We start from the raw sequence: 26,768 nt of genomic DNA on the forward strand, positions 1-26,768 counted from the left end.
GCGCTGCATCTTCCCTGCCGCCGCCCGCCGCCCGGCTGCACCCAGCATGTAAACAGTCCCCAACGGGAGGTGCCCAGGGACCGGGAGGGAGAGGAGCTGCCCGGCCCGAGGCTGCGCCCGGCCCGCTGCCCGCCTGGAGAGCCAGCGCCGCCCGCGCCCGGGAGGAGGGCGCTGGAGCAGGAAGGGAGGGAGAGGGGCGGAGGGAGGGAGGCAGGCAGCGAGCGCGGAGCTGAGGCAGCGCGGGCGCGGCGGCGAGGATGGATTTCCAGCAGCTGGCTGACGTTGCGGATAAATGGTGCTCCAACACACCCTTCGATCTTATCGCCACCGAGGAGACCGAGCGCAGGATGGATTTCTACGCTGACCCTGGCGTCTCCTTCTACGTGCTGTGTCCGGACAACGGCTGCGGGGACAATTTTGTGAGTGCCGGGTGGAGGGACCGCTGGAGCCGGCGGGAGTGGGGACGCTCCGGTGCGCCGCGGCGGCTGTTCTGCGCCCGAGCTCCCGCGCGGTGGGGAGGTTGTGTAGCACCAGGTGGGGGGCGGGGGGCGTAACCGGCTCGACGCCGCGCACTCTGCTTCTCGCTCTACCAGGGAGGCCCTGGGTGGGGCCGGGTGGGCGGCGGGCAGGGGCGCGGCGTGAGGAGGCGCGCGGGGCGCCCTTTAGGGCTGCGGAGCTGGGCTGGGACGGGAGGCGTAGCGTCTCCTGGAGCGTATCCCCTTTCCCCGCGGCCGCTCTTTCGGTAACGCGCCCCCGCGGCGAGTGCTCCGAGCATCCCGGGGATGTCCCCGCGTCGCATCCACCGGGGCCGGGGCGCACGGCCCCTTCCGCAGCATTCGGAGTCCAGAGCTTCCAACACCGGGCGTCCCGTCCGGCACAGGGAATCCAGTTCCCCTCCCAACGCGCAGACACAACTCCCCGAATTTCCCCGCGCGGGAGACACTCCCCGCCCCCACCACACACACACCCAGTGTTATTGCCAGCGCTGCGTGTTCGGACACAAAGCCTCTATCCACACTAGCGATGCCCGATCTCCTGGACCTTCTTTGCGGAATTACACCCCGGATCTTAAAACCCCACGCGCGCGTGCGCACACATCTCAACACGCACACACAACACACGCACACACACACACACACATAGACACACATACACAGGCACGCCTACCCACCTCCCCCCTCCGCGATTCCACCGCTCTGTGTGTGTGACCCAGGCGGGTTCGGTTTTTCCGAATGAGGGGGAATTCCCTCACCCCCTATCCACCCTGGGCTGGGAGGGACCGGGACCTTGAACTGCAGCGTCCACACCTTCGACTTTGCTTTCTGCGCCTACTTGGGATCTTGGCGCTGGCACTTTAGGAAGGGGATGCGGAAGGCAAGGGAGTTGGCGTGGGAGACCCTTCCTCAAGTGCTTCTAAGGACATGGGAAAATAATGGTCCCCAAATGTAAGATGGAGACGGCCGTGGGCTCGGGTTACCGTGTGGTCGCCGGCCTGAGCCTGGCGTTGCTGCTGCCCCTGCGGACGCGGGTGGGCGGCGTGGAGGCGCGGCCTCTGCGCTGACTCCTCAGGTGGGGGTGAGACAAAGCCGGGCCGTGGTCGCCGCCATCGCGCGCCCCCCATTACCCACTGGAAGTTCGCGAACGAGTTAGCATGCAAGATCGCTTTTCTTGATCCTGGAGAGGTGAAGGCTTGTGTATGACTGGGCATAAAGCATTCATCTCCCACCCACCACCCATCCCTCGAGGGGAAGAACCTATCTGGGCCTCAGCCTAGACACTGGAAGAGGAATGATTGACAGCCAGATCTGAGTTCTGGCTGTGTGACTCTGGGCAAATGCCTTCCCCAGAGTTCAGTTTCCACATCCAAAAAATGGATGTAAGAATACTAGCGCCCAGGTAATCAGGTTGATAAGGCATCTAACAGTCTAGGACAGCAAAACTTAAAAAAAAAAAACCTAACTAAAACCTTTGCCCTATAACTTATTCAGACTCACGGTGACCCCATTACAGAGTAGAACTGCTCCATAGGGTTTTCAAAGAAGTGACTCCAAGGAGAATACTGTAGGTGGACAGAGGAAAACATGAGGCTGTTCTCTTGCCTTAAATATGTATGTCAATCCATCATTCTTAAACATTATTTATGTTAAGCATTTTTGAGGCCACCAATAGTATATTTTAAATATTTTCCAAGCAATGAGTAAAATGCTTGAAAGTATTCATTTGCTCGGAATTAAATGAAACAGATAAGGAAGATAGAAGATGGAGGAGGAAATAATTCCTTGGGTAGACTGGAACTTTCTCAAACTTTCTGGAGACCATAGTGGACGAAATGCCAACCATGGGACTCTTAGCTCAACCCTCTCCTCAAACCTGTCCCAGGCTGTGATGGTGGAGCTGTTGTTAGCCTCTAGTTAAGGAACTCTGGATGAAGCAAATGTCCTACCTCTCTCTGTGCTTTTCTTTTTTCCAGGAAAATCTGTCAAGCTTCCAAAGATTTGAGATGAAGGGAATCCCTGCTATTTGAAAGATTTGTTAACAATAAGAACATTTATGTAGCATTTCTCAATTTGCATAGTGTTTTCACATCATTCATTCATTCAGCAAACATGTATTAACGGCTTGCTCAGTGCCAGGCCAGGGCTTTCTAGAATACAAGTAGGGTCTTCGCCCTCCTCCTCTTAGAGCCATTTTATCCATCAAAGAGGCAGTGTAATAAGTAGTTAGGAGCATGGGCTCTGGGGTCAGACTACTTGACTTTGCACCCTAGCACCCATTCTAACTGTGTGCTTTTGGGAAGTTATTTAATCTTTCTATGTCATGGTTTCCGCATCTGTAAAATGGGGATGACAATATTAGTGCCTCCCTGCAGGGTTGTTTGAGAACAGTGCCTAGCTTGTACTAAGTGCTCAAAAAAAATGTTAGCCGTGTTATTGTAATTATCTCTCTAAATACATATCTAGTAACTCACGTCAGAAATCTAGATGATATCCTTGACTTCACTCTTTACTGCTTCTTGCATCCAATTCAAAATTCTGCCAATGTTACCTGCAAATTATATCCAATATCCATCTATTTTCCTTAACCCCGGTGCTGTCAGACTGGCCTAAACCACTGGCACTTTTCATCTTACCTCCTATCTTGTCTGTCTCTTTGCTTATAATCTCCCCTACCCTCACCTCCTGCAACCCGAAACCCATCCCCACACAACACTCACTCTGGATCTGTTTAAAATATAATCTAGGTCATGTCACCACCCTGCTCCACCTTGTCTGAACTGACTTCACGTTACTTTTACAATAAAACCTAAACCCTTGCCCTGGCCTCAAGTGCCCCCCACCCCACTACGTGAACTGTCTCCTGCCACCCCTCTGGCTTCATCTTGGAACTTTCTTCCTGCTACATTGGCCTTTCTGGTCCTTAGACATGCCAAGGTCATTGCTGTCTCAGGGCTTTTACACTTACTGTTCCCTTTGCCTAGAACACTCTTCCCACAGATCTTCACATGGTAACTCAGACCTGAGAGAAGCCTTCCTGACCACACACTCCCTTACTTCACCCTCTTTTATTCTTATTGTAGTGCTCGTTAGTACTTGCTATTGGTTATTTTCTACCTTACCCACTAGCCTATGATCTCCATGAGAACAGGGACCTTATTCATCTGTCTTATTCATCACTGTATCCCAGTGCCTGTAACAGTGTTAGAATGTGATAGTGCTCAGTACAGGTTTGTAAGAGAGAATAAATTACAGACTAGTGTAGGAGATGTGTTAAATTTCAAGAATAATAGCTGCAAAGGATAATAATATAACCATTACTTATGTGCAGCTTACTGTGTATCAGACACTCTTCTAAGCACTTTGCATATGGGAGTTCATTTAATCTTAGTGGTAATCTCACAAGGAATGCTGTATAATTATCCCCATTTTACAGATGAAGGAAGAGAGGCACAGTGAGCACAGTTAATGTAAAGCGACTTGAGCCATAGCCCTATACTGAGTACATAGTATCACAGGAGAGATGTCAGGGGACCAAGGTAGTCTGTGGGCTCAAGGGCAGCTTCTTATTGGGCCTCACAAAAATTCTTTGAGGTAGGCATTATTATCTCCATTTTTTCTGTGAGGTATAGGTGAGGAAACAGGCTCAGTGAGTATTCAGAGACTCATCCAGTACTGCACCACCAAAAGGTGACTGAGCCAGGACTTGATCTATCTATCTACTGAGCCAGGCCTCAGATCTATCCTTTCCACCATGCAGAATGCCCCACAGGCAGGATCAGGTCGATAGGTCCAGAGGCTCAGAAACAAGGACTTCTTTTTACTTTTCCTCCACTTTGGCGGTTCCTGAGTCCCATGAGCAGTCTTTCCCTTTCTCACTTCACAGGCAACCCCGTCCATACCATCCCTTTCCAAGCTCCTGCCCTAACTCTGGCGCCTCTCCGTACAGCCCACATTCGTAGGACAAAGTGAGGCTCCGAGTGCCCTGTCTGTGGTGAGAGTTCAGGGGCAGAGCTATACTTGCCTACAAGTATGACAGGGTGGGCTCCACCGCCCTCTGGGGCCAGACAGTAGGGGGCCATGAACTCACAGGCAGGCTGGCTCTTTCCACTCTTCTGCCAGTTGGAGGTCTTGAAGGCTCTGTTAGTTTGGGGAGTGGGGTGCTGGCAGCCACTCACATGCTAGATGGACAGCAGAGGAGTGTGCGTGTATGTGTGTGCATGTGCACACGCAGGCGCATGCACTTGCTCTCGGGCACAGGAGCACCAGCTGCTGTCCTTTCTTGTCACAGGTCAGGAGAAACAAAGAGCACGGCCCTGTCACTTAGTGGTGCCTGGGCGCTAATGATTGGGGGAGGAGGGGCTCATCTGTTGTCACACTTTTTCTGCCAACCCTTGAAAAACTTCTTTGGATCTGAAAATTTTTTATAATCACTCTTCAATACAAAAAAGATAGCAGTTGCCATGGTTAAGAAAACAGTTTTTACTTATGGAAGGACTATGTGATGTAATGTGTGTGTGTTTCCATATCTGTAGTCTAGGCATGTCTCTGTTCTTAACTGTGTGACCAAATGACAACCTTTTTCGTTTTGGAAAAAGTAAATATAACCTGTTTAAATGAGGTCAAGTCATTTTTATTGGTGGTAGAGTAGAGGGGAAGCACTTTCTTAATCTGATTTAAACTCCTCAGTTTCCTCATCTGTCAAATGGGCATAATTATACTTATTATTATGAGGATTAAATGAGGAATAGTGTATGTGGATGTGCTTGGTAAACTGTAAAGCTTTCCACAATGGCTGTGCATTATTCATATAGAGATTATTTCAGGGAAAAAGAAAAGGCTTTTGTAGATTCATGAAATCCTGAAGAGAGTAAAGTTATGCTAAGTGAGAGGCAGCCTACAGGTAATCTCCTGTAATCTTTATAACTGCCCTTTGAGTATTTTATTTTCTCAGACTTACAAATGAAGATGCTGAGTCTCAGGGGTACAGTTGAATACCTAGTGTACATACCTAGGTTGATGTCCTGGCTCTGCCTCTTGCTCCCTGTGTGGCCATAGGCAAGTTGTTTAGTCTCTTTGAGCCTTAGTTTCCTCATTGATAAAACATGTCAACAGTTGACACAAAGAGCAGAATGATGTAGGTATGGCCAACCATGCTCTTCCCACCCTGTGCAGACATCTGTTAGTGGCATGAGATGGTTTACGGCCTGTATCTTCTACTGTCAATTCTATGGACAGGAATCAGTTTTGAATTAAGCCACACCAACTCAAAATGGACTCCTCCAGTACTGATGACAGCACAGAATCCACACCTCAGTACCACAGTGAAAGTAAGAATGGCCCTTTGACAGAGCAAGTAACTGTGTCCAAATTGAGAAACAGGGCTTTCTTCTTACTCTCCTCCTACCCCGCATCCTGCTTAAGCACCAAGAAATCAAGCACTCAGCTTGTTTTGCTCACCATAGTACCCTCCAGTGCTTGGAGCAGTAGGAGCACACAGAAATGCTTTAAAAATATGTGTAGAACTGAATCATTTTAATGATCTAATACCATTTTTTGATAACCTGGATATTCTCATCTACAGTGTAGAAGACAGAAAGGTGCTCACTTTCCTACTTACGATGACATGATTGTATTGTCTTAAGGTGATGCGTGAGCGTCACCTTGGGAGTGTGTTAGAAATGCAGATTCCTAGGCCCCACCCTAGACCTGCTGAAACAGAAACTCTGGGGGTAGGGCCCAGCAGTCTGTGTTTTTACAAGCCTTTCAGGTGATTCTGATGCTCACTGAAGCTTGAGAACCACTGGGCTCTGCTTTCCTCTCCTCTATGGAGTCTTTCTTGACTCCAGAGCCTGCCTTGGCATTTCTCCTATTAGAACACGAAGGTCTGTAATCTACCTTTGCTCTAACCGCCCTACTGGAAAGTCAATACATTCTGTACCTGGGTTTATACTTGCCAGGAAGTTACATTGTTCAAGACATGAGGTTCTCTGGTTCCTGCTATAGTTTTTTTCGCGGCCAAAGTGGGTGTTTGGTTACACATGCTTAACATATTTTCCAAGTTGAGGTTATTGTGACCATGCTCTGTGGCACAGGACTCTGGGTCTCAGTTCTTGTGAGAACTGCCATCCTGCCCCCAGCTTCTTGCTTGTTAATTCTCCCGAGCAGCTGGTCTGTTTTTATCTTGTGGACACCACCTCGTGTGACTGCTCATGTGTCTTTCTTTGTACGTTATTGTTAGCTGCCTCCGACTTATGGCAACCTTACATACAACAGAATGAAATGTTGCTCAGTCCTGCATCATCCTCACAATCACCACATTGAATCCATCTCACCGAGGGTCTCCCTCGCTCTCACTGGCCCTCTGCTTCACTGGACATGATGTCCTTCTCCAGCAGTTGATCCCTTCTAATGATGTGTCCAGTGCAAAGGAGTTGGACAGTGTTCCGTTGTGATCATAAGATTTTCATTGGCTAATTTTTGGAAGTAGATCGCTAGGTATTTCTTCCTAGTCTGTCTTAGTTATCTAGTGCTGCTGTAACTCAAATACCACAAGCGGGTGGCTTTAACAAATAGAAATTTATTTTTCTCACAGTTTAGGAGGCTAGAAGTCTGAATTCAGGATACCAGCTCTAGAGGAAGACTCTCTTTCTCTGTCCGCTCTGGGGGAAGGTCCTTGTCTCTTTTCAGCTTCTATTTCTAGGTTCCTTAGTGATTATGGAAACCCTGGTGGTGTAGTGGTTAAGAGCTACGTCTGCTAACCAAAACATTGGCAGTTCGAATCCACCAGGTGCTCCTTGGAAACTCTGTGGGGCAGTTCTACCCTGTCCTGCAGGGTTGCTATGAGTCAGAATTGACTCGACAGCAACGGGTTTGGTTTTTTTTGGTTAGCAATTATGTGGCATGTATCTTCACCTCTGTTTGTCCTTGCTTAATCTGCTTTATCTTTAAAGAGATTGACTTAAAAAACACTGTACACTAATACTGCCTCATTAACATGACAAAGAAAACCCGTTCCCAAATGGGATTATAACGACAGGTATAGGGGATAGGATTTACAGCACGTATTTTGAGGGAACACAGTTCAATCCATAACATTGTCTTAGTCTGGAAACTCTGCTGAAACCTGTCCACCATGTGTGACCCTTCTAATATTTAAAATACCGGTGGCATAGCTTCCAGCGTCATAGCAACATGCAAGCCACCACAGTACAACACACCTGACTGGTGGGGGTTTCTTTGCACAGCCACTAGAAAGTTTTAGAGGCAAATCAGTGGCCTGTCCGTAGCATGTGGAGAGGCCCTTATACTGTTTGTGCAAATCTCACTCTTGGTTTTATCTTATTTCCCTTCCATTGTTTTCTCTTTGACCTTATTTTCCCAACTACAGACTTTTTTTTTTAGTCCATCTTATCTTGTATTCTGTGGACCTTTGTCAGCTGCATTGATTAATTTTGTAAGGAAGAAATTTAAATAAATACAAAATTCAATATTTTTTGCTTTGATATATAATGTATATAAAACAGTTAGCATTTGGTAGATGATGGCTTTTAAGTGGCCATGTGTACAAGGGTCTGTCTGATTCCAAGTCCCAGGCTCCCTCTGTGTACCATGTGGGCAGAGATTCAGTGAAAATTTTTTTTAAACTCAGAAAACCAACAAAATAGGAATTCAGGATGATCTAGACAGCCAAATGAAGGACATTTAAGACAGGACAGAAGACCTTTTAATAGATGTTAAATCTTCCTTTTCTAAGATATTTGTCCATCAGTCAACAACTCCAAAAGTGGAGTAATTAAATTGTAGCAAGACAATTTACCCCTGAGATTGGAGATGCCCTAGAAACCCTTAGCTAAATAACCTGTCTGATTACCAAATGGTGGTGGATACATTGCAATTCTGTAACTGTTTGAGTGACACACTTTGCTCAGTTTACTTTATAATTTAAACTCAATCACACTTTTAAAAAAGTTGATACGCAAGTTTTTTCATAGATCTGCCTACTTCTGAATTAACCTCAACACAAATTGCTTTGGCTAATGTTCTCAGTGAAGTCACCCCTGATCGGCTTAGCATGTGACCTTAGCCTTTTGGCAAGAGGGCCCATGGGACCCCTTCCCCCAATTCTCACCCCCTCCACAGATCCAAGAGGGGAAAGAATGTACTTGTGGCCGCCATTTATTGACTACCCCTGCACACCAGCCAGGCACCTGATGAACTTTTGACTTTCTCTCTAATCGTCACAAGCCTAAGCAAGGCAGCTCAAAAGTTTTCTAGCTTGTGGTGCTCTGTGTTAATCCCGTCTTTAATTTTGATAATAAATTGAAATAAACTGAAACTTTAAAAAATTTGAGTATGAAAAAAATTTTGAGCATGAACGTGGATGCTGAGCAGAACTTATATTAACGTAGGACTTTGATGTTCTTACTGAATCCCCACTGATTAAGAATCAAGTGAGATTATGGCTATACAAGTATTTTGTACTATTATACTTTGGTACAATGTAAGAGGCTATTACATACATGACATTTCAATGGCTTTACAACCGTAAGGGTCTCTAATTAATAGGGAATAGCGTTTGAGCTGGTCAAAGTTAGAGAATCCAGCAGTTGTCTTTATTAGGTTGAGGAGGAAGCCACTGTAGAAGTCTGCTGGAATTAGAGCAGCAGTTGTCAGAAATGGGCCTTTCCGTTCATGAAACACAGATAATTGGGGTGAAAAGATGGCACATGAGCACCTAGTTGTTCTGTCTTAGATCTGAGCAGCACTTTAAGTTTGTAGATCTAGTTCTCAGGAATCCTGCAAGGAGAAAAAAGGAGGTGAAGTGTGTTTATTAAGTAGCAGGCGTATAACTTTCTGGTATGATGCCCTAATCAGTTGTATTAATAGGAACAAGTGTGTGCTCCACATGGACCATTTCTCCAAATAGACCTGGTTTCCTGCTGCCGAATCTGTGTCTCCCTCAGTCTACTAATTGTCTTCCTTCCTCCAGACTTGAACCTGTTTTCACCAGTGTTGAGCTGTCACCGATCCCCTCTAAATTGTGATTCTTGGTACCTGACAGAAACCCGATAATCCAGGTTAGCCCCATATGCATATGCTCTGCATATGCGCAGATACAGGGGGCTTCTGCAGCTAAATCTCTCAAGCGTGTTTCTTGGGATTATTCCAGATCCTTGAACATTTATGGGAGAGGCTTGCCTAGTCTGAAAGATGTGCTAAAACGATATCCTCACGTGGAAAAAAAAAAAAACTTGCCTAGCCTTAAGAAAAAATAAAACCTAAAACTGTTCTCTCAGTACATGTTACATTGTGAAACGATGCTGGGGTACATTGTCCTCTTAAAGCATTTTAAGTGAAGATGAGCTTTTTGAAAGCCTTTGTTTCCCGGCGATTTAGTGACGGACTTCCCTTTGTGTTCTCCTAAATTCTTTGTATTTGGAAGTAAGTTTACCATCACCCCCGCTGACAGACTGATCTGGGTAAAGAATGCTAGGTTCCGAGTTAATGGTTACAAACCACGCTTAATTAATCCTTCAGTCCTAGCTGAAGGCACAAGTTAAAAGGATTGTGCAGGCTGGTGGTTTCTCCTCCCTCCTGTTGTAGAGACATCCTTAGCCCGCACTAGAGGTGAACGGTGGAAACCATGGGTGGTAGAATATCAGTCCCCCTGCCCTTTTTACTACCTAGATCTGATAGTGAATTCAGCAGGTGAGATTATGGACCACAATGTGCAGGTTTTCTGTACATTATATATTTTCTGATCCTTTTCAATGCAAATGAATAAAAAACAAATGTATGGATTTTAGTCTGGAACAGAGGTCTTCTTCAAATTCATGTAATTTAAAAAAAAAAAAAATCTGCTTGGCTTTCTGTATTTCCCACTGAGTGTAATGACTTGTGTGTCTTTGTTTTCTCCTTTCCCTTCCTGTGGGCACGTAGCACGTGTGGAGTGAGAGCGAGGACTGCCTGCCTTTCTTGCAGCTAGCGCAGGATTACATCTCCTCCTGCGGCAAGAAGACGCTCCAGGAAGTCTTGGAAAAAGTCTTCAAGTCTTTCAGACCCGTAGGTGCCTACTTGGCTTCTAAAGATGGCTTGCTTGCCACAGCGATTGTGTTTTGAATAACGTGGATTGTGGGGAAAGTGGGCAAAACCTGGGATGACTAATTGTTTTTCTCTTGTCTGCCCTGTGGCTTAAAGATAGCAGCTAGTGCTGGGAGGATGGGGGCGGGGTGGGAGAGGGGAAGGAGGGGATGTGACACAGCTGTTTGTTGCAGCCATCATGGTTATTTCTAGCATCACTTGAGTTGAGAATCCCTGATAGGATGGGAAGCAAACAGATCCTTTGGGAGACAGCTGAGTGTTCCTCTTCTCACCCGGTAGGCTTAAAACCAAGATGCTTGGAAGTGCTATTGAAGTTCTTTTATAGTGTTATTGCTGTGTGCCATTGAGTCAGTTCTGACTCATAGCAACCCTATAGAACACAGCAGAACTGCCCCATACGGTTTTCTAGGCTGTAATCTCTACCGGAGCAGATCGCCAGGTCTTTTCTTTCATGGAGCTGCTGGTGGGTTAAAACCACCAACCCTTTGGTTAGCAGCCTAGGGCTTAACCATTGCACCACCAGGACGCCTTCTCTTATAATAGTGGAACCTGTATTTGGGGAGTTGTGAGAAGGCTATATAAAGGATGTACTTTTATGTCTGTGGGTATGGAGAAAGATGAAACTGGGTATTGGGTCTATTCTTTTTTCTTTTTACAAACTTGCTTTTCTCTTTCTTCCTTTGCCCCCCTTCTCTCTTGGGATTTAGGAATCTGTATGTCTGTGGCTAGCTGACAGTTTCTTTCATAGCTGCTAAACATATAAAATGAATACCCACCCCTATTTTGAAGATCACCTGTTTTCCTCTATCTTTATTGGAAAATAAAGTCACATTACTAATGTCCTGCCACTTCCCCCAGGTCCAGTTACCTGCATACCATAAATGCTCCACATGTTCAGTGGTATTTGCTCTAGAATTTCCATTCTTTTCCAAATCTTTTTTTATGGTATCGACTTCTCTGTGAAATTTTCAAGCTTGTCTTTTATTTCTTGGAGCATAGGAAGCTTGGTTGCATAATAGATGGTGTCTCACGTACCAATATCTCCAGTCTTTGAAAGTCTGTTTTGTTTTTTGTTTCTGCTGGTTCTTCCTCTTGATATCTTGTTTTGCTGTGTGTTGAATTATCTCTGGCTGTCTGCTGGTTATTGTGTTCGAGAATTTATTTGTAGGAATTAATCGAGGCCTAAGATGATGGCATCTTCCTCCAGAGAGGGTTTGTGTTTGCTTCTTCCAGGGCTTGCAGGCCCTATCAGCCTGAGGCCACCTTGAAATAGTTTAAGGCTTTGTTGGTCTCAGAACTCTCCAGGTGATGGAAGGCCAGTCTGCAGGTCTGGTTACTTCTAGTTCATCCTTGTTGTGAGAGAGGAGGCCCTTGGGACCCCAGCTTAAAATGGGGTGGTTAATCATAGTTTGCTACTTTAGAAAACCCTAGGCTTTAACTTTTGTTCCCCTACCTCCTTGAGAAGGCCAAGAATGCAGTAGAGTTTCTAGCTGTTTCTCTCAGATCAGCAAATATCTTCAGGACAAAAGCAGCTTTTTGTGTTAGGCTTACCTCACTTGTTCTGATTTTCAGTATATTTAAGGAGGCGTTTTTCACATTTAATCCAGCTTTTTAAATTTTTTCTGAAGAGTTAGTTCCGGTCACTTAGTCCACCATTATAGGAAATGGAATTTCAGTGGCTTTTGCCACTCTTTCTGATTTGTATCATTCGGGTGATACAATGGTTAAGTGCTCTGCAGCTGATAACTGAAAGGGTCAGTGGCTTGAACTCACCACCTGCTCTGCAGGAAAAAAGACCTGATGATCTGCTCCCGTATAGATTACAGCCTAGCAGAACAAAAAAGCAAATTCACAGGAAAGACCAGCCTTACTAGTCTGAAAGAGACTGGAGGAACCCCAAGACTGTGGCGCTAAGACACCCTTCTGAGCTGGAACTGAAGCCATTACCGGAGACTACCCACTAGCCAAACTATAGACAGGCCCATAAAATAAACAACAACCTTTGAGAGGAACGTATTCCTTAGAACAATCTATTATACGAGATCAAAAGGGCAACATTTGCCCAAAAGCAAAGATGAAAAGTTAGGAAGGGGTAGCAATTCAGGACAAAAGGAAACAGGGAACCTAGGATGGAACTGGGGGGAGGGCAGGTACATTGTGGGGCATGGAACACTTTGTGTACAAACTATCAAATGGGAAACTAATTTGCTATGTAAGCTTTCACCTAATGCACAATAAAAAAGTTAAAAAGATTACAACCTAGGAAACCCTATGGGGCCATTCACCTCTGAGTAGAGTTGACTCAGCAGCACACAACAACAACAAGAATTCACTTTTTGCTTGTTAATTTTCTAAGCCAGTTGGGGTCATTCAAATAGATGTTTGATTTAAAAGTACAGTCTGCCCTACTTTAATCCATTCATTCAATAAATATTCATTGAATACCCACTAGGCGTTCGACATTGTTTACTAGCACTTGAATGAAATACGTGAAAATCCTAGACCTCACTGGGCTTACATGTAGTGATAGGGAGACAGGACAAATAATTCCAACATATACTGTGTTAGACAGTGATAAGTGAAAAGAAGAAAAAAATCTGGGAAAAAGGGTAAGAAGTGTCAGGGTACTGAAAGTTTTAGTAAAGGCACCAGGGAAGGCTTCACTGAGAAGGTAACATTTGAGTAAACACTTGAAGTAAGGAGTAAGCCATGAGGAAATCTGGGGGAAGAACATTCTAGGGAGAGGGAAGAGCAAGTACGAAGGCTATAAGTGGGTGGAAGCCTGTGTCCAAGGAACAACATGGGGCCCTTGTGGCTGAAGTGGAGGGGAGGTGAAGACTTGTGAGAGATGAGTCAGAGGAATAATGGGCCGTGCAGGTCACAGTAAGGACTCTGCTGTGATGGGGAGGCACTGGAGGAGTTTGAGCAGAGGAGTGATGTGATCTGACTTCATACTTTAAAAGACTCCCTCTGATGACTGCTGAGAATAGGCTGTAAGGGAGAAGGTAGAAGCAGGGAGACCAGTGAAGCCATTGCTGTTACCCAGCTGAGAGACGATGATGGTTTGGATTAGGATAGCAACAGCGGAGGTGGTGAGAAGGGATCTCATTCTGGATATATTTTGAAAGTAGATCTAACAGGACTTGCTGATGGATCATAAGTGGGATGTGAGAAAAAGAGAGAACACAAGGATGGTGCCAACATTTCTTGTCTGAACTATGAAGGGAATGGAGTTGTCATTTGCTGAGATGGGGAAGGCTGGAGGAGGAGAGGTTTGGGGGTGATACTATCAGGAGCTTAGTTTTGGACATGTTTAGTGTTTTATATACCCATTAGATGTTCAAGTGGGGATACCAAGTTAGGCAGCATTCTTCAAAGATGTATTCCCACAAATCTTAGCCAGAAAAATACTTATTAGCAAATGATACTCACCATGCAGTTGGTTTGCTCACAGGAGCTCCGTTCATTAGCCAGCCATGTGGAAATCACTATGGTGGAAAACAAAATACATGCAGGCTTGGCTCCACTGGAGAAGGTAAGCTCCAGCCAGAATTCATTTTGCTATTTTTCTCTACTAACTCTATGGCTGTATTTCCCGCAACGAGGGAGCCGCATGTAAATGGACAAAAAATGCAGTCCAGAAAATCCAGATGCATAGCTGAATGCAGTTGAATTGGTTGACTACTTTCTTTCAGATCAAGCTGTTGTGTGTCACAGAGACACACCAATTTGATTTAATATTGTTGGGTGTCCAGGTTTTGTGCCCAATATGGGGCCTTAGTTGTAGGAGTTGCTGCTGAGATGAGGAGGCGTGACCTGGTACAGCGCCCCCCGTTGGTCGGAAAGGGTTTCAATGCTGGGGCCCCCTCTGGCTGGGCCTGTCTGCTACTCAGGGAAAGGCCGATGAGAGGCACCTTCACAGGGTTAGTGAAGGTAACGCACCAACTTTGGGCTTTGGGTTTCTCCAGTCAGGATGTGCCCCAGATTGGATGAGAAGGAGCGTTATAAGCTTGAATAAAGAACTGCTGGCGATCAAGTGGGAAACTTTGACCTGCTCCATCTCCACTCAATAGTGCGTTTCTTCCCAATGGTGCCATTTAGCTTTTTGTTTTATATATAAGAGGTTTAACTTTAGAAATAAGAAATGGGCAAGGGTTTTGTTGCCGCTGTTGTAGTTGAAAGTGTTTGCTCAAGAAACGTGTTCCCAGCTATTGCAAGGTTATCAAGCAGGTAAAACTTTAGCACATCATTTCCCTGAAAATTTGTGGTGATCTGATCAGTTCATGCAGCTGCTTTTTGTTTCTAGTGAGGAAGCCACAGGAGGAAAATTTTTACCTTCATTGTAGAGCTGTCCCCATCACTGGCTTTGAATCCTTGCTTTCCCTTGGCCCCCTCATTGCTAGTCCCTGACCTGTGCAGTCTCTCCAGAGAGATGAGTACCTATTTGTTGACAACTGTCTGCTGCCTTGTGGGCACCAGCCAAGCAGATTCAATTAACGTGGCTGAAACTGGTGCACTCCTACATCCACAGGCCAGCGTCCAGTCCTCTTCTGTCCTTCTGTGGTGATCCTGCCGCAAGGCCAAGACCACGCCACTTTAGCCCTCTATATCTTTCAACATGTAAACTTGGAAGACTGCGTACTTTTTGTCTCTCCCTCTCGCTTGCCTTCCTCCCACTGAAACACCTCAAAGTCTCCCCTAAAGAAATCTGTTGTTGGATTTGAAAAGGAAAAAAAAAAAAAAAGTCATTCTTTTTTTTTCCTTCCTGCCATCTTACACCTCTTGTTTTTCCTCTACTTCTTATCACATTTTCAACGAAATGTTTTGGTCATCTGCTATTTGCCAGAGCACTGCTTTGGAGGTTGAGGGGCAGGGCACGAAATGACCCCGTTCTTGCCCTCAAGGAGCTGACTCCCTAGTAGGAGAGACAGACACGTAAGTGTACTGAGAAACCTCACATTACAAGGCAGAGCATTTATTTTGGTCCAGATGCTGTGCAAAACAAATGAAGGAATCCCGTTTTCTGCTCTGCTTATGTGGCTTTGCTGGTTCTTTGGGGAAATATTTCCTGAGAGAACACTGTGAATGTGAACTAGATGTCATTTGTAGTCTCTTAACCCAACGTGTGGAGTCAGTATACTACAGTGATGAAGAACTCGAGCTCTGTGGACAGGCTGCCTGGGGTCAAGTCTCAGCTCTGCCACTGGCTGACTGTGTGATCTCAGACAAGTTACTTAACCTCTCTGTTTCTCAGATTCCCCATTTGTAAAATCAGGAAACTAGTAACAATACTTACTTAAGGTTTCTGTGAAGGGTAAATGATACCATTCTTGTTGGGGACTCAGTGCAGTGTGTTATACATGATAAGTTCTCAATAATCAATGTTAGCATTGATGTGAACAAAATGAGCGCACTAGACTGTTGAGAAGTGAGCGGGATTTAAGGAAACCTTTTATGCGACCCTTAGAATTTTGGTAGAGAGAAAAAATTGCTAAATAATTTCAACACATGCTTAACAGAAGCATCTGGCTAAAAGGTATTAGAGAGATAATCCAAAAGTTTATCAACATTGATTTTTGCAAAATAATAAACATTCATTGAGTACCTAGTCCATTCAGCCCACTGTGTTTGATGCTCAGGCTACAAGGAGGATGAATGGATGCTTCTCTCCCCGAAGGGGCAGGGTCCGCATATGACCAGATAACCTCTAGGTAATGGAGTGATGAGTGATTTTTATTTTCTTCTTTTCTATAGTGAACACAGAAAACATTTATAATCCAAAAATATGTTGGCTTTTTTTTGTTGTTGTTGTTAAAAAGAAGCTGTATTGTTTACAATATATCAGAAGTGCTAGGATTATCAGACATGATAGTCTCATTATGGAATAAAGTGCTTGGTGACAGCTTCATGAGGAAGTGGGACTAAAGGAAGTGGCAGGATTTAGATACGCTCAGATGAGGAGAAGGACTGGCTAAGGAGGAAGTCCTGGAAGGGCCCATCCTGGTCCCCTTAGCTCAGAGACCCCTTAGAACTGTCCCTGGGTGGGGGTGGTAGTGGATCAGCCCTGCCCTGGCCTGTCGTGCTTCCATGCCGTGTGGCCTTGAGCAGGTCATACAACCTCAGTGTCTCCATCTTTAAAATGGGGGTAATGCCTGTTTCACTATCTTGTGACTTCATGGGGAGCTTCAAAATCAGACTGAGAACACGAAGGACTGTCACACTTCAGCCACCATGCTGAGTTTAGCCTCAATTTCTGGCCCATAACTGGTATATAGAGAATGTTTATTAGATGAATAAATGACTGTGGATGTGCCTGGCCGACTTCCCTGCTAGAGTGACCCACATTCTGTCTCACTCTAAAGGCTTTCTGTCTCACTGTGGGTGATCTGTCAGAGAGCTATGATTTTTACCTAGTTACCTTCCTTCCTGCTGGAACATCGTACCCAATGGTACATGTATGCAAGTAATAATGCCCAGCAGGCTATGGTTACCATTCCTGAGCAGATAAGTTTATCTGTGTACTGCTACCAATAATGCCTTCCAAGATACCCATCAATAGCTTTGAAAAGTGAGAATTGGGTAATCATTGGAGACCGCATTTTTCTTGTTTAAGCGACTCTCGGTTGACAGTTGCTGGTCATCTCATGATTGAGCTAGATAATAAAATAGTGGTTATGGGTCTGAATAGTGATGATCATGCTATTCATTTTTTCTCAGTGTTTTCATATTTTTTGTTTAGTGACAACTGATGGACTTATTCCTGCTTAAAAAGCAGTTCACAAGAGGAGAGATGGCCTAATATGTCCAATTTAGCTATAAAGCTAAGCCTTATCTTTGCCCTTTCGGATTCTCTCAAGACTTTTTAAGCATAAGAGGGAATTCTTGTTTTCCTAGAATTACTCTTCTCTCCTTTACTAGCATGAAGGTCATGAGGCACGTGTTGATTTTACAGTTTTGTTTGCTATTTTGGTTGATGGTTCTTTGATGGCCCAACCTGGAGTTAGAGCCCGTAATTCTCTGTAGTTTCTCATTCTGGTTGATCCTGGCCACCTCCCTGAAGTTGCTGGTTGTGTGATCCTACATTTCTTCTCTCAAGAAGCAGAGACACTTCTGCCAAAAAAATTCCCCTAATTGTAGCTCACTAGTATGAGCAAGATTGATATTTTTGGTTTGCTGCTGATGGCTGGAGGGCCAGGGAGTAAGCCTCACAGGAAAACCCTTTGTGGCCCAGAAAAAGTCCAGTTCTTGCTTCTACCCTTATAGCTCGAGCAAGAGCCTGGAAGAAGGGGAAGAGCCCACCTGTGGGAAGCCACCCCAGTGGGTCAGAAGGTCTGATAAGCCAAGATCATGATATAACAGTTACCAGTTGCTGTTGAGTGCACTCTGACTCATGAGGACTCCGTGTGTGTCAGAGTAGAACTGTGCTCCACAGGGTTTTCGGTGGCTGATTTTTTGGAAGCAGATCGCCAGGCTTGCTTCCAAGGCACCTCTAGGTGGACTCAAACCTCCAGCCTTTTGGTTAGCAGCTGAGCGCGTTAACTGTTTACACCACCCAGGGATTCCCATGCACAAACATGGGTGTTAATAAAAGACACTGGATATTGATAATTTAAGTTTATTATTGCTTTTGTTTTTTACTCATGTTGTGAACATTCAAACCCTTGTCTTTTTAGAAAGTAAAATGGTCCCTAAAAGTAAGAGAGCGCCTACTACTCTTAGCCCCTTTTTAGCAGTAAATTGCAGTTGAGTCTTAGATCCATCTTGCTGCCAAGAAGACAGACTGACCAAGATCCCTTTCACGATCCCTCTCCAGCATTGTGGGCCATTAAAATAAATGGTGTCAAATCCCCAGAATGCTTTAGAATCTCACTACAAGTGTGGTTCCTAGGTCAGCAATATCACCATCTCCTGGGGCTTGTTAGAAATGCAGAATCTCAGGTCCTACCTGAGACCCACGGAGTCCAAATCTACGTTTTAGGTCAAGTGAGAGAAGGGCTGTTTCAAGGGATTCCCTGAAAAGAGCTTCCAGGGGCCTCTGAAGCCACAAGACGCTTGTTGGATGCACCCAAGTGATAACCGATTGAGCACCTCTAGGGTGTAGATACCTCTTCCTCTGCTTTTATAAAGGCACACTAGCCCACTGGGCCCAGTGAGTGCCACCTTCAGAGACAGCAGATGCCAAAGAAGACATTGATTTGGTCCTACAGAAAACAGATATTTTCTTAATTCTCAAGGGTTGGCAGCTCTACCTTCCCAGTGCAGCCTTGTTGGGACAGGTGGGCCCAGCAGTTCTTATGTGATCATAGATTCTGCAAAGGAGTCTTGGCCAGCGAGACACCACAAATGCCAAGTCATTGTCTAGAGTGAACATATGCATTTTTCTTTTCAGTCAACTGAAAAAATGTTACTGAAATAGGAACCAATGATTGTAATTATCAGGAATCAAATATACCAGGTCCTTTGGAAACCCTGGTGGAGTAGTGGTTAAGACCTATGACTGCTAACTAAAAGGTCAGCAGTTCTAATCCACCAGGAGCTCCTTGGAAACCCTGTGGGGCAGTTCTGCCCTGTTCTATAAGACTGCTATAAGCTGGAATCGACTTGACGGCAATTGGTTTGGTTCAGATTTTTTTAGACTGTCTCCTTTTCTGTATAAGAATGTGTGGGTGCAGTAAAAGCAAGGACTCCAGGATTCGAACCGGTCTGTTTGTACTCCTGAGTCGGATACACCTTCTTGAGTGTCACAACTTTAGATCCAGAAGTTAAATGTAGATTTGCCCCCCATAGATAGGAGTGGGGACAGAAGTGAAGGTACTAGATTATTACATGTCTGCATGATATCCTTTGAAATTCCAGGCAAATTCTAACTCTGGTGCTTTTTCTAATCTCTTACACGTTTCCAAATCATACATATTCATAAATGTAGACACTAGCAATTGCATATTGGTATTTATTAAAAGGTGCACTATCCAGTAGAAAACAGTGAAACCTGTAGCTAACAGGAATAGCATTGAGAGTCAGAAGGGGATTTCCTGGGTAACCTGGTAGTTAGGCTCGTGAAGTCTACAGTCAGATGGCCTGGGTTTGAATCCTGGCTCTCCTGTTTAATCGATAGCTCTGGGCAAGTTACTTGACCTCTCTAGACCTTATCTGTAAAATGAGGATAATAATGATGCCTACCCCATTAGGTTTGTGAGAACTGAAGAGTTAATATGTACAAACCTGCTTAAGACAGTGCCCAGCGAATAATAAGCTAATCGGTATTAACTGCTGTTATTAAATCCTGAAATAAGACAAAATTGCTTGGTTAAATGGACTAATGAATCATATTAGGAGAGTGAGAGAATTGAGTTTCACCTTTTCTCATTTCCTACAGTACTGATTAACAGAGAGGTGTCCAAATTAAGTACAGAGAAGAGAGGGAGAGAATCAGGGACCAGAGACATCTACTAATGCAGCAGTAATTCCCCTTGAATAATTGAACTGTTGTCGTTAGGTGCCACTGAGTCATTTTCAATTCATAGCAACCCCATGTGACATAATAGAACTGCCCCTAGGGTTTCCTAGGCTTTAATTTTTAAGGGAGCAATATGCCAGGTATTTCTCCTGAAGAGCTGCTGGGTGGGTTCGAACTGCCATCCTTTCGGTTAGCAGCTGAGGTCTTGGCTTTAAAAATGACTTATGTCTGAGAAGCAAGATGAAATAACTGGATACACTAATAGAAGGCTCTATAGTTCGCAGACTAGGGCCACATTCATTTTCTCATTTACTCTCTCTCCGTAGTTTTCTGTGAGGTAGAACAGGTGTCATGGTTCCTACTTAACAGATGAGGACGCTGAGGCTCAGCAAAGGTGGTGGCTTGACAGAGGTCCCCAAACTAACTAGAGTCCTGGCTGCCTGACTCCAGATCCAGTGCCATTTCCACACAGCCTCTCAATGATTTTGCAGGCCCAGCACTCAAGTGCCTTAAAGTCCAGAAGGCCATTGAGAACTGCTTCTCTTTTTCCCTCTTCTGTAAAGGAAGGGGGAGAGAAGCTCTTGAAGTAGCAGACAGAATACTTCCTGCCAAAGGGAAGGCTCCCATGTGGTTGATGCTGTAGGACCTTTAACGAGATATTTTGGATTCACATTTAAGGTAAGGTAGGGAGCTAGAAGGAGGGAGGGGAGGGAGGGTAGTGTTCTCATGCTTGACTGGCTGGATCCCCTTCTTCAAGCTGCCCTAAGCTGAGAGGGAGGGTGTTATGTGATACCTGTGGTTTGGGTCAGTGTGAATCACCTAAGTGTGTTATGAAGAAGAAGAATTGATGGCACATCTCTTTAGGACAAGGATGGCAAATGTAGATGGATGTGTCACCTGCCCCCTCTTTACCCATGACAGTCATTGCTAATTGATCATGATCTTTCCCACTGAGCCTCAGAATCCTCCTGAACCCAGGGTTTCAGGCAGCTGTTACCAGTCAGATTTGTTGAGAGGAAACCCTCTGGCCCTTCCTCTTTTAGGGGTGTCCCTTCAGTGCAGTGAGCAGTTACATCTATTGTTGAGTTAATGAATTTTCTTTTGGGGTTTAGGTGATTTTGGAGTTCCTGGTGGTGGCAACTGTATGTGTGTATGTGTGTGTATATATATATCTTTTAAAAAAAAAAAAAGTCATCATCAGGTTGATTCCTACTCATGGCAACCCCATGTGTGTCAGAATAGAACCATGCCCCAGAAGGTTTTTAATAACTGATTTTTCAGAAGTAGATCACCAGGCCTTTCTTCAAGCCACCTCAGAGTGGACTTGAACTCCAACTTTTTGGTTAGCAGCCAAGTGCATTAACTGTTTGCACCACCCAGGGACTCCGTTTGTTTCTCACCAGCTATTTAAATGTTACTGCTCATTTGACACTTGTTACCTTTCTGTGTCACTGAGCAGCTCTTCAAATAAAAATTGAACAGCAAGATATTAATCATGTTCATTGTGACCACCCGTCTTGCGTCTCTTTTTAGAGGCAAAGTTCTTTTATTCCATCCCTACCATCTGGAAAAGAGACAGTAGTAGGAGAAAGGGGCTTCTCCCTTCTCCTGTGCGCGCACTAGATTGGTATCCATACAAGCTGCGATGTGCTCTTCCTGCCCCTCCCCTCCAAGCGAACAGTGTCCTCTTTGAGACAGCTGCAGCACACTGAGCTCTAAGGGAAAGCACGTGTCTGCAGTTGGCCGCGTCCACCCTGGCAGGCCACTTGCACAATGTGACCAGTAATGCTTAGCAGATGATTTTGGCCTGAGTGTACTCATAGGACTCTGTAAGACCTATAAGGGTTGTGGTTCAGGAACTTCAAAGTAAAGGCATTACTTTGGTCTGAGATTCTGCTTGACCTTTCCTCATTTAAGCAGTTGGGAGGGAGGGGGAGGAAAGGGACAGCAGGGCCCCAGGGAGGCACTGCAAAGTAAACAAGTCTGTCTTATTTTAGTGGGTCATCGGGGCCATTTAGTGAAGTTGCCTGAAAGTGGCCAACTGAGGAGCCACCATGGAAGAAAGTCCCTTGGCCACATGTAGACTGTAGGTCTCATCACAGAGCTGTAGATGGAGGCTGTTGTCACAGACAAGGACCAGGAGAGCTGAAGGCCGTGGCTTCATGCCAGCACAAGAGTTTTTTGTTCTTATTGATCAGACCCAGCAAATGGCATGTAATTTCTAACCAGAGATCAGTCAGTTCTTTAAAAAATAATGTTTATTGTGAATTAATTGTGAATTTCTCTCATGATAATTGTAGAATATTTGGAAAATACAAAAAGGAGAAAGAAATTCCCCATTACATCACTGTCTAAAAAAGAACCCTTAAATTTGGGATGTATTTCATTGAAGTCTTTTTTCTATGCATACATATGTAAATATTTTAGAAAATCTGTGTAATAATGAAAATGCAATTTTATCCTGCCCTATTTACACTTACGAGTATATTTTTATATCATTAAATTATTTTAAAATGCCATTTTAAGTGGATTTATAAGATTCCATCTGACTCATGCACCATAATTTATTTAACCAATTTTCTTGTTGAACATTTTAGTTATTTCTACATTTTTATAAGTATGTTATAAATGATGGCATCATATGTTTTTAGGGGGAAAATACAGTAGGGAATAGATTTTTGATCTTTTGATTCAGACAGCACTGTTCATCTATACTACTGCTAACATCCCAGATGTGTGTAGAATTACATTTATTTTTTAGACAATTTTAGTATCATTGTTCATATGTAGTATGTGGTTCCATGTTTTGATACTTAAAAATAGAGACTATCTCCAGGCTCCTTTGGGCCCTGAACCATTGAAAAAATTGACAGTTCTGTCAAACAAGAGTGTACAAATCATTGTAGAGTTACTTGACTCTAGCGGGAAGTCCTTAGCTGCCGTGTTAAGTGCGGTTTAATTTGGATCAGGTGCCGTTGGTTATCTTCCTGCCTGTGGTCCATCTGGCGCTCACAGCTGATTCTGGTTTTCTCCCCTGTAGTTACTGGGGCTTCCGGATGCAGATGACGACGCATTTGAAGAGTACAGTGCGGACGTGGAAGAGGAGGAGCCAGAGGCAGACCACCCCCAGATGGGGGTCAGTCAGCAGTAAACCTCTGAGTGCTTGTACCTGAGGGAAGAGTGAACCCTGCGGTGCCCTAGTTGGGGTCGTGTGCTCTGGGGTTAGCATTTTGCGTTAGCACTTCAAAACAGGATGTCTGACTCCTGGCATCCAAATTAAAATGAAATACCTTCTTAATGACCACGAAATATCTGTGATGAGCTTTGCTCACAAGTGACCTGAATTTCACTCCTGCTTCAGTGGGGTTTCTATGGAGTTGTCTCGGTGGCCTTTGCCATTTTAAATTTAGGGTCCATTTTGTGGCTGACTATTCTCTCTTGAGTTTATGTTGGAGAATTTACATTCACTGACTTGAATGTAGAGAACTCTGAATGTACCAAGGATATGTTTTGAGTCCTCACAGGTAACCTTACTGAGGGAAAGCATGGCAGAAAAGAAGCAGTCTGCACTTTTTATGTACCTTTTAAGTGTCCATAAGTGAAAGATTTTGCTTAAAAAGCATGAGTTTTAATATGTAGTCATTAAACTGCACAAGTGCAAATACAAGGACAGAAAAGGATAATCACTTAGTTTTGGATTAAGAGGGTTAGAGAGGCTGAGAAGCCTTTATTCAAGTGTTCTGCCTAAATTACTAAATTACCTGGAAATGTAGCAGCTGGTTCATGGTTAAGTGTAAACATTACCTACATGTTCAATTATTTCAAAACATGCTAAGTCCAAAGCTACTTTAAAAGTTTAATCATGGAAAATATAAATGGGGTGAAAGACAAATTATTTCTTTAAAATGTTTATAAACCATCCCTCATATGAAGTGAAACTTTCACCTTCTCACTTTGTAATGAGATGGCAACTTGTTAAATCATGAAAGCATCCAAAATCTAAGTGCCACTTAAATTTTGAAGCCATAGATAAATTTAATAGGAAAATAAACTAGGATAATTTTAAAAAATATGTATGATGGAATCCTTCTTTACTTTCTTCATCTCTTTTATTCTTTTAAAAAAAAGGAAAGGATCCCATTGTATAATTTATTAAAAAATTGTAATCAAGTGCTTCAAAGAACCTAATTTCTGTGAAGTTTTAAAGCGATACGAAAGTAGGAATCCTTTATTGTAGGTTAGCTTGGTTAAAAGGAGAATTTTTAATCAAAATACTCAGACAACTCACAGAAACAACTGCTGTAATAGCTGGAAACACCACTGTCATCATCCAGCCTTCCAGTTCTTACCAGGGAGATTCTAATGCTAAAATGGAATTATCTGGAAACATTCATTTTGTTGGACCCTTTCCCATCTCTGGTCCTAATAACGTAGGATGCAGAATGCCTTTTTTACAACCCTTGACTAGCATCTGGGGTGGGGATGTGTTAACATGCACACACGTGCCTGTTAGATTGTCAGAGCTTTGAATTAAGGGGAGGAAAACAGCAGAGGGCACAGAGCGAATGGGAGTCTTGTATATCTTCCAGGCATGTCAGTGTAAACCTGATTGTCACCCCCATTTTCTGTTTTAATTGATTGGTGCTGTGAGGCGTGCAGCGACTCGTGGTAAAACAGTGTCCGCGGTTTTAAGTCATCGGGTACAGTAATATAGTGGTTTCCATCCGTGCTTCATTACCCACGTTTGTTCTATTCCTGAGAAAACATATTAAAGGTTGATTTCTAGTGAAATGAATTTCCTTCGGCGTAGCCTATTAACAAAGCAAAACTTAGTGTTTCATCCAGTGGGGTGAGCGTATTCTGCTTTGCTGCCTTGCCTGTATTTTAACTGGCTCTCTTCTTGAGCAGAAAAGAGTGTGAGCTGTAAATTATGTAGATATCACCCAGGTGTGGTAACCTCCATTTAAACACAATAGGCTGGAAGAATGACTCCTGCAACTGAAATTAAGAAACTTGACTAGCTTGCTCCATTTGAAGGTAAACTGGAATTTTATACATGGGGGCTTAAAATTTAAATTTACATGTGTTTGAAAATGGAATGGACATTAATATAAAATGTATTTTATCAAAAAAGTGTTTAGACTTTGACCAAATACATTTCTGTATTATTATGTTAATATTCTCTGTTTATAAAAATCAAAATCGAGCTGAGAGAGACTCAGCCATTCAGTGGGCTGATAAGAATTCTGGTCTTTGTTCTGCCCCAGGGGTAAGGGATAAAACCGCTGTATTTATTTTCATGGCAAAACTCCAAAAGGCATTAGCAAATCCAGATTGTTTCCTCTAAAATGTGCTTTTTCTCTGATTGTGTGCACATCCCTCCCAGTACTCCCACTGCACACACTCACACTCTGACACCACACACACAACACATACACTCACACAAATTCACTCTCACACACAAATTCACATAAACATACTTCACACACTCATACACACATATTCACCCACACAGGTATTCATATTCACACTCACACCTCACACACTCATTTACTCACTGTCATACATAATCTCTCACACACATTCACACACACATACTCCTACCCGCGCTGTGGGTACTCTGATAGAGTCGTGCATCACGAGCGCTTGGAAAATATGAAGCTTCACCTGGTCAGTGAGGTCAGGCAACCTGTGTTTTGTCATGGAAACGGTTCCGTGGCTAGACAGGCTCCTGACCTTTCATGAACCTATAAACACACTTACTGGGAGGCAGCATGGTGTATTGGAAGGAGCATTGAACTGGGAGTTAGTTGAGAGACCTGGGTTCTAGTCTGGACTCTGCCATTGACTGCGTGACCTTGGACAAGTCACTCAAGTACCCTGTGAAGCAAGGGGTGTCTGCCCTTCCAGCTTTAACACTGTACTTCTCTAACTGCCTTATGATATGTGTGTGTATAAAGAGCAACAGTCAAGGAAACTTTTAGCGGTATGAGATGAGAAGACGTTTTAAACCTTGCCAACATGCTGTCCTTAGGGTCCCGGGCACAGGACAGCTACCTTAGAACATGTTTCCATTGGTTCGTTAGTGTCCACATGCCCTTGTGCATGATCCTGTGGGGCTGGAGAAATTTTGTTCCTTAGATGGAGGGTAAAGTAAAGGAAAACATCCTTGTCCAGTTGTACATGCTCTGCCTATGGTAGGTATAGGTTTCTTGTATGCCTTGACAGATTGGAGCTTTGGAAGAGGTCTAAGTTTAACATAACCAAAAGAGGAGGTTTTACAGGAAGAATAGCTGGAAGAGAGTGAAAGACAAGTCCTTGCACTTTTTTTTGCCATGTCATCCAGTAAAGAGAAAGTGAGAGTTGAAGAGTGAATGAGCGCTTGTGTGTGTGTGTGTGTGTGTGTGTGTGTGTGTGAGAGAGAGAGAGAGAATGAGGGAGAGGGAGTGATGATTGACTGGTTAATTGTTAATCACTGTGGGCCAGCCATGCAACCTTGTTCATGGAAATGTTACAAAATCTTGGTCCTGGGTTTGAGTGCATCACAGGGACATATCTCTTATGGCTACCTGATTACTTCCCTCTGCGTGATCATCAGCGCGAGCTGACTCTGGGGAATCAGAGAGTGAGTTATGCCCTTCCCCCTGCCCTCCGTGCCTGTCTCCACCATGGATTCAGTTATACTAAGGTGGCCATTATGTGTCCCGGGCCCA

At 44.2% G+C, this 26,768-nt stretch overlaps 1 protein-coding gene across 1 annotated transcript; it reads left to right on the forward strand.

Annotated features, from left to right (window-relative positions):
* Positions 1 to 26,418, forward strand: MTURN (maturin, neural progenitor differentiation regulator homolog). The gene is made up of 3 exons (XM_004377499.3): positions 1 to 419; positions 10,437 to 10,559; positions 23,096 to 26,418. Exons 1-3 carry the CDS (start codon positions 258 to 260, stop codon positions 23,204 to 23,206), a joined length of 396 nt encoding a protein of 131 aa, XP_004377556.1. The 5' UTR covers positions 1 to 257; the 3' UTR covers positions 23,207 to 26,418.
* The last annotated feature ends 350 nt before the right edge of the window (positions 26,419 to 26,768 follow it).

Source organism: Trichechus manatus, unplaced genomic scaffold, assembly GCF_000243295.1.
Source record: "Trichechus manatus latirostris isolate Lorelei unplaced genomic scaffold, TriManLat1.0 scaffold00050, whole genome shotgun sequence".
In the NCBI taxonomy this organism is placed as follows: domain Eukaryota; kingdom Metazoa; phylum Chordata; class Mammalia; order Sirenia; family Trichechidae; genus Trichechus; species Trichechus manatus.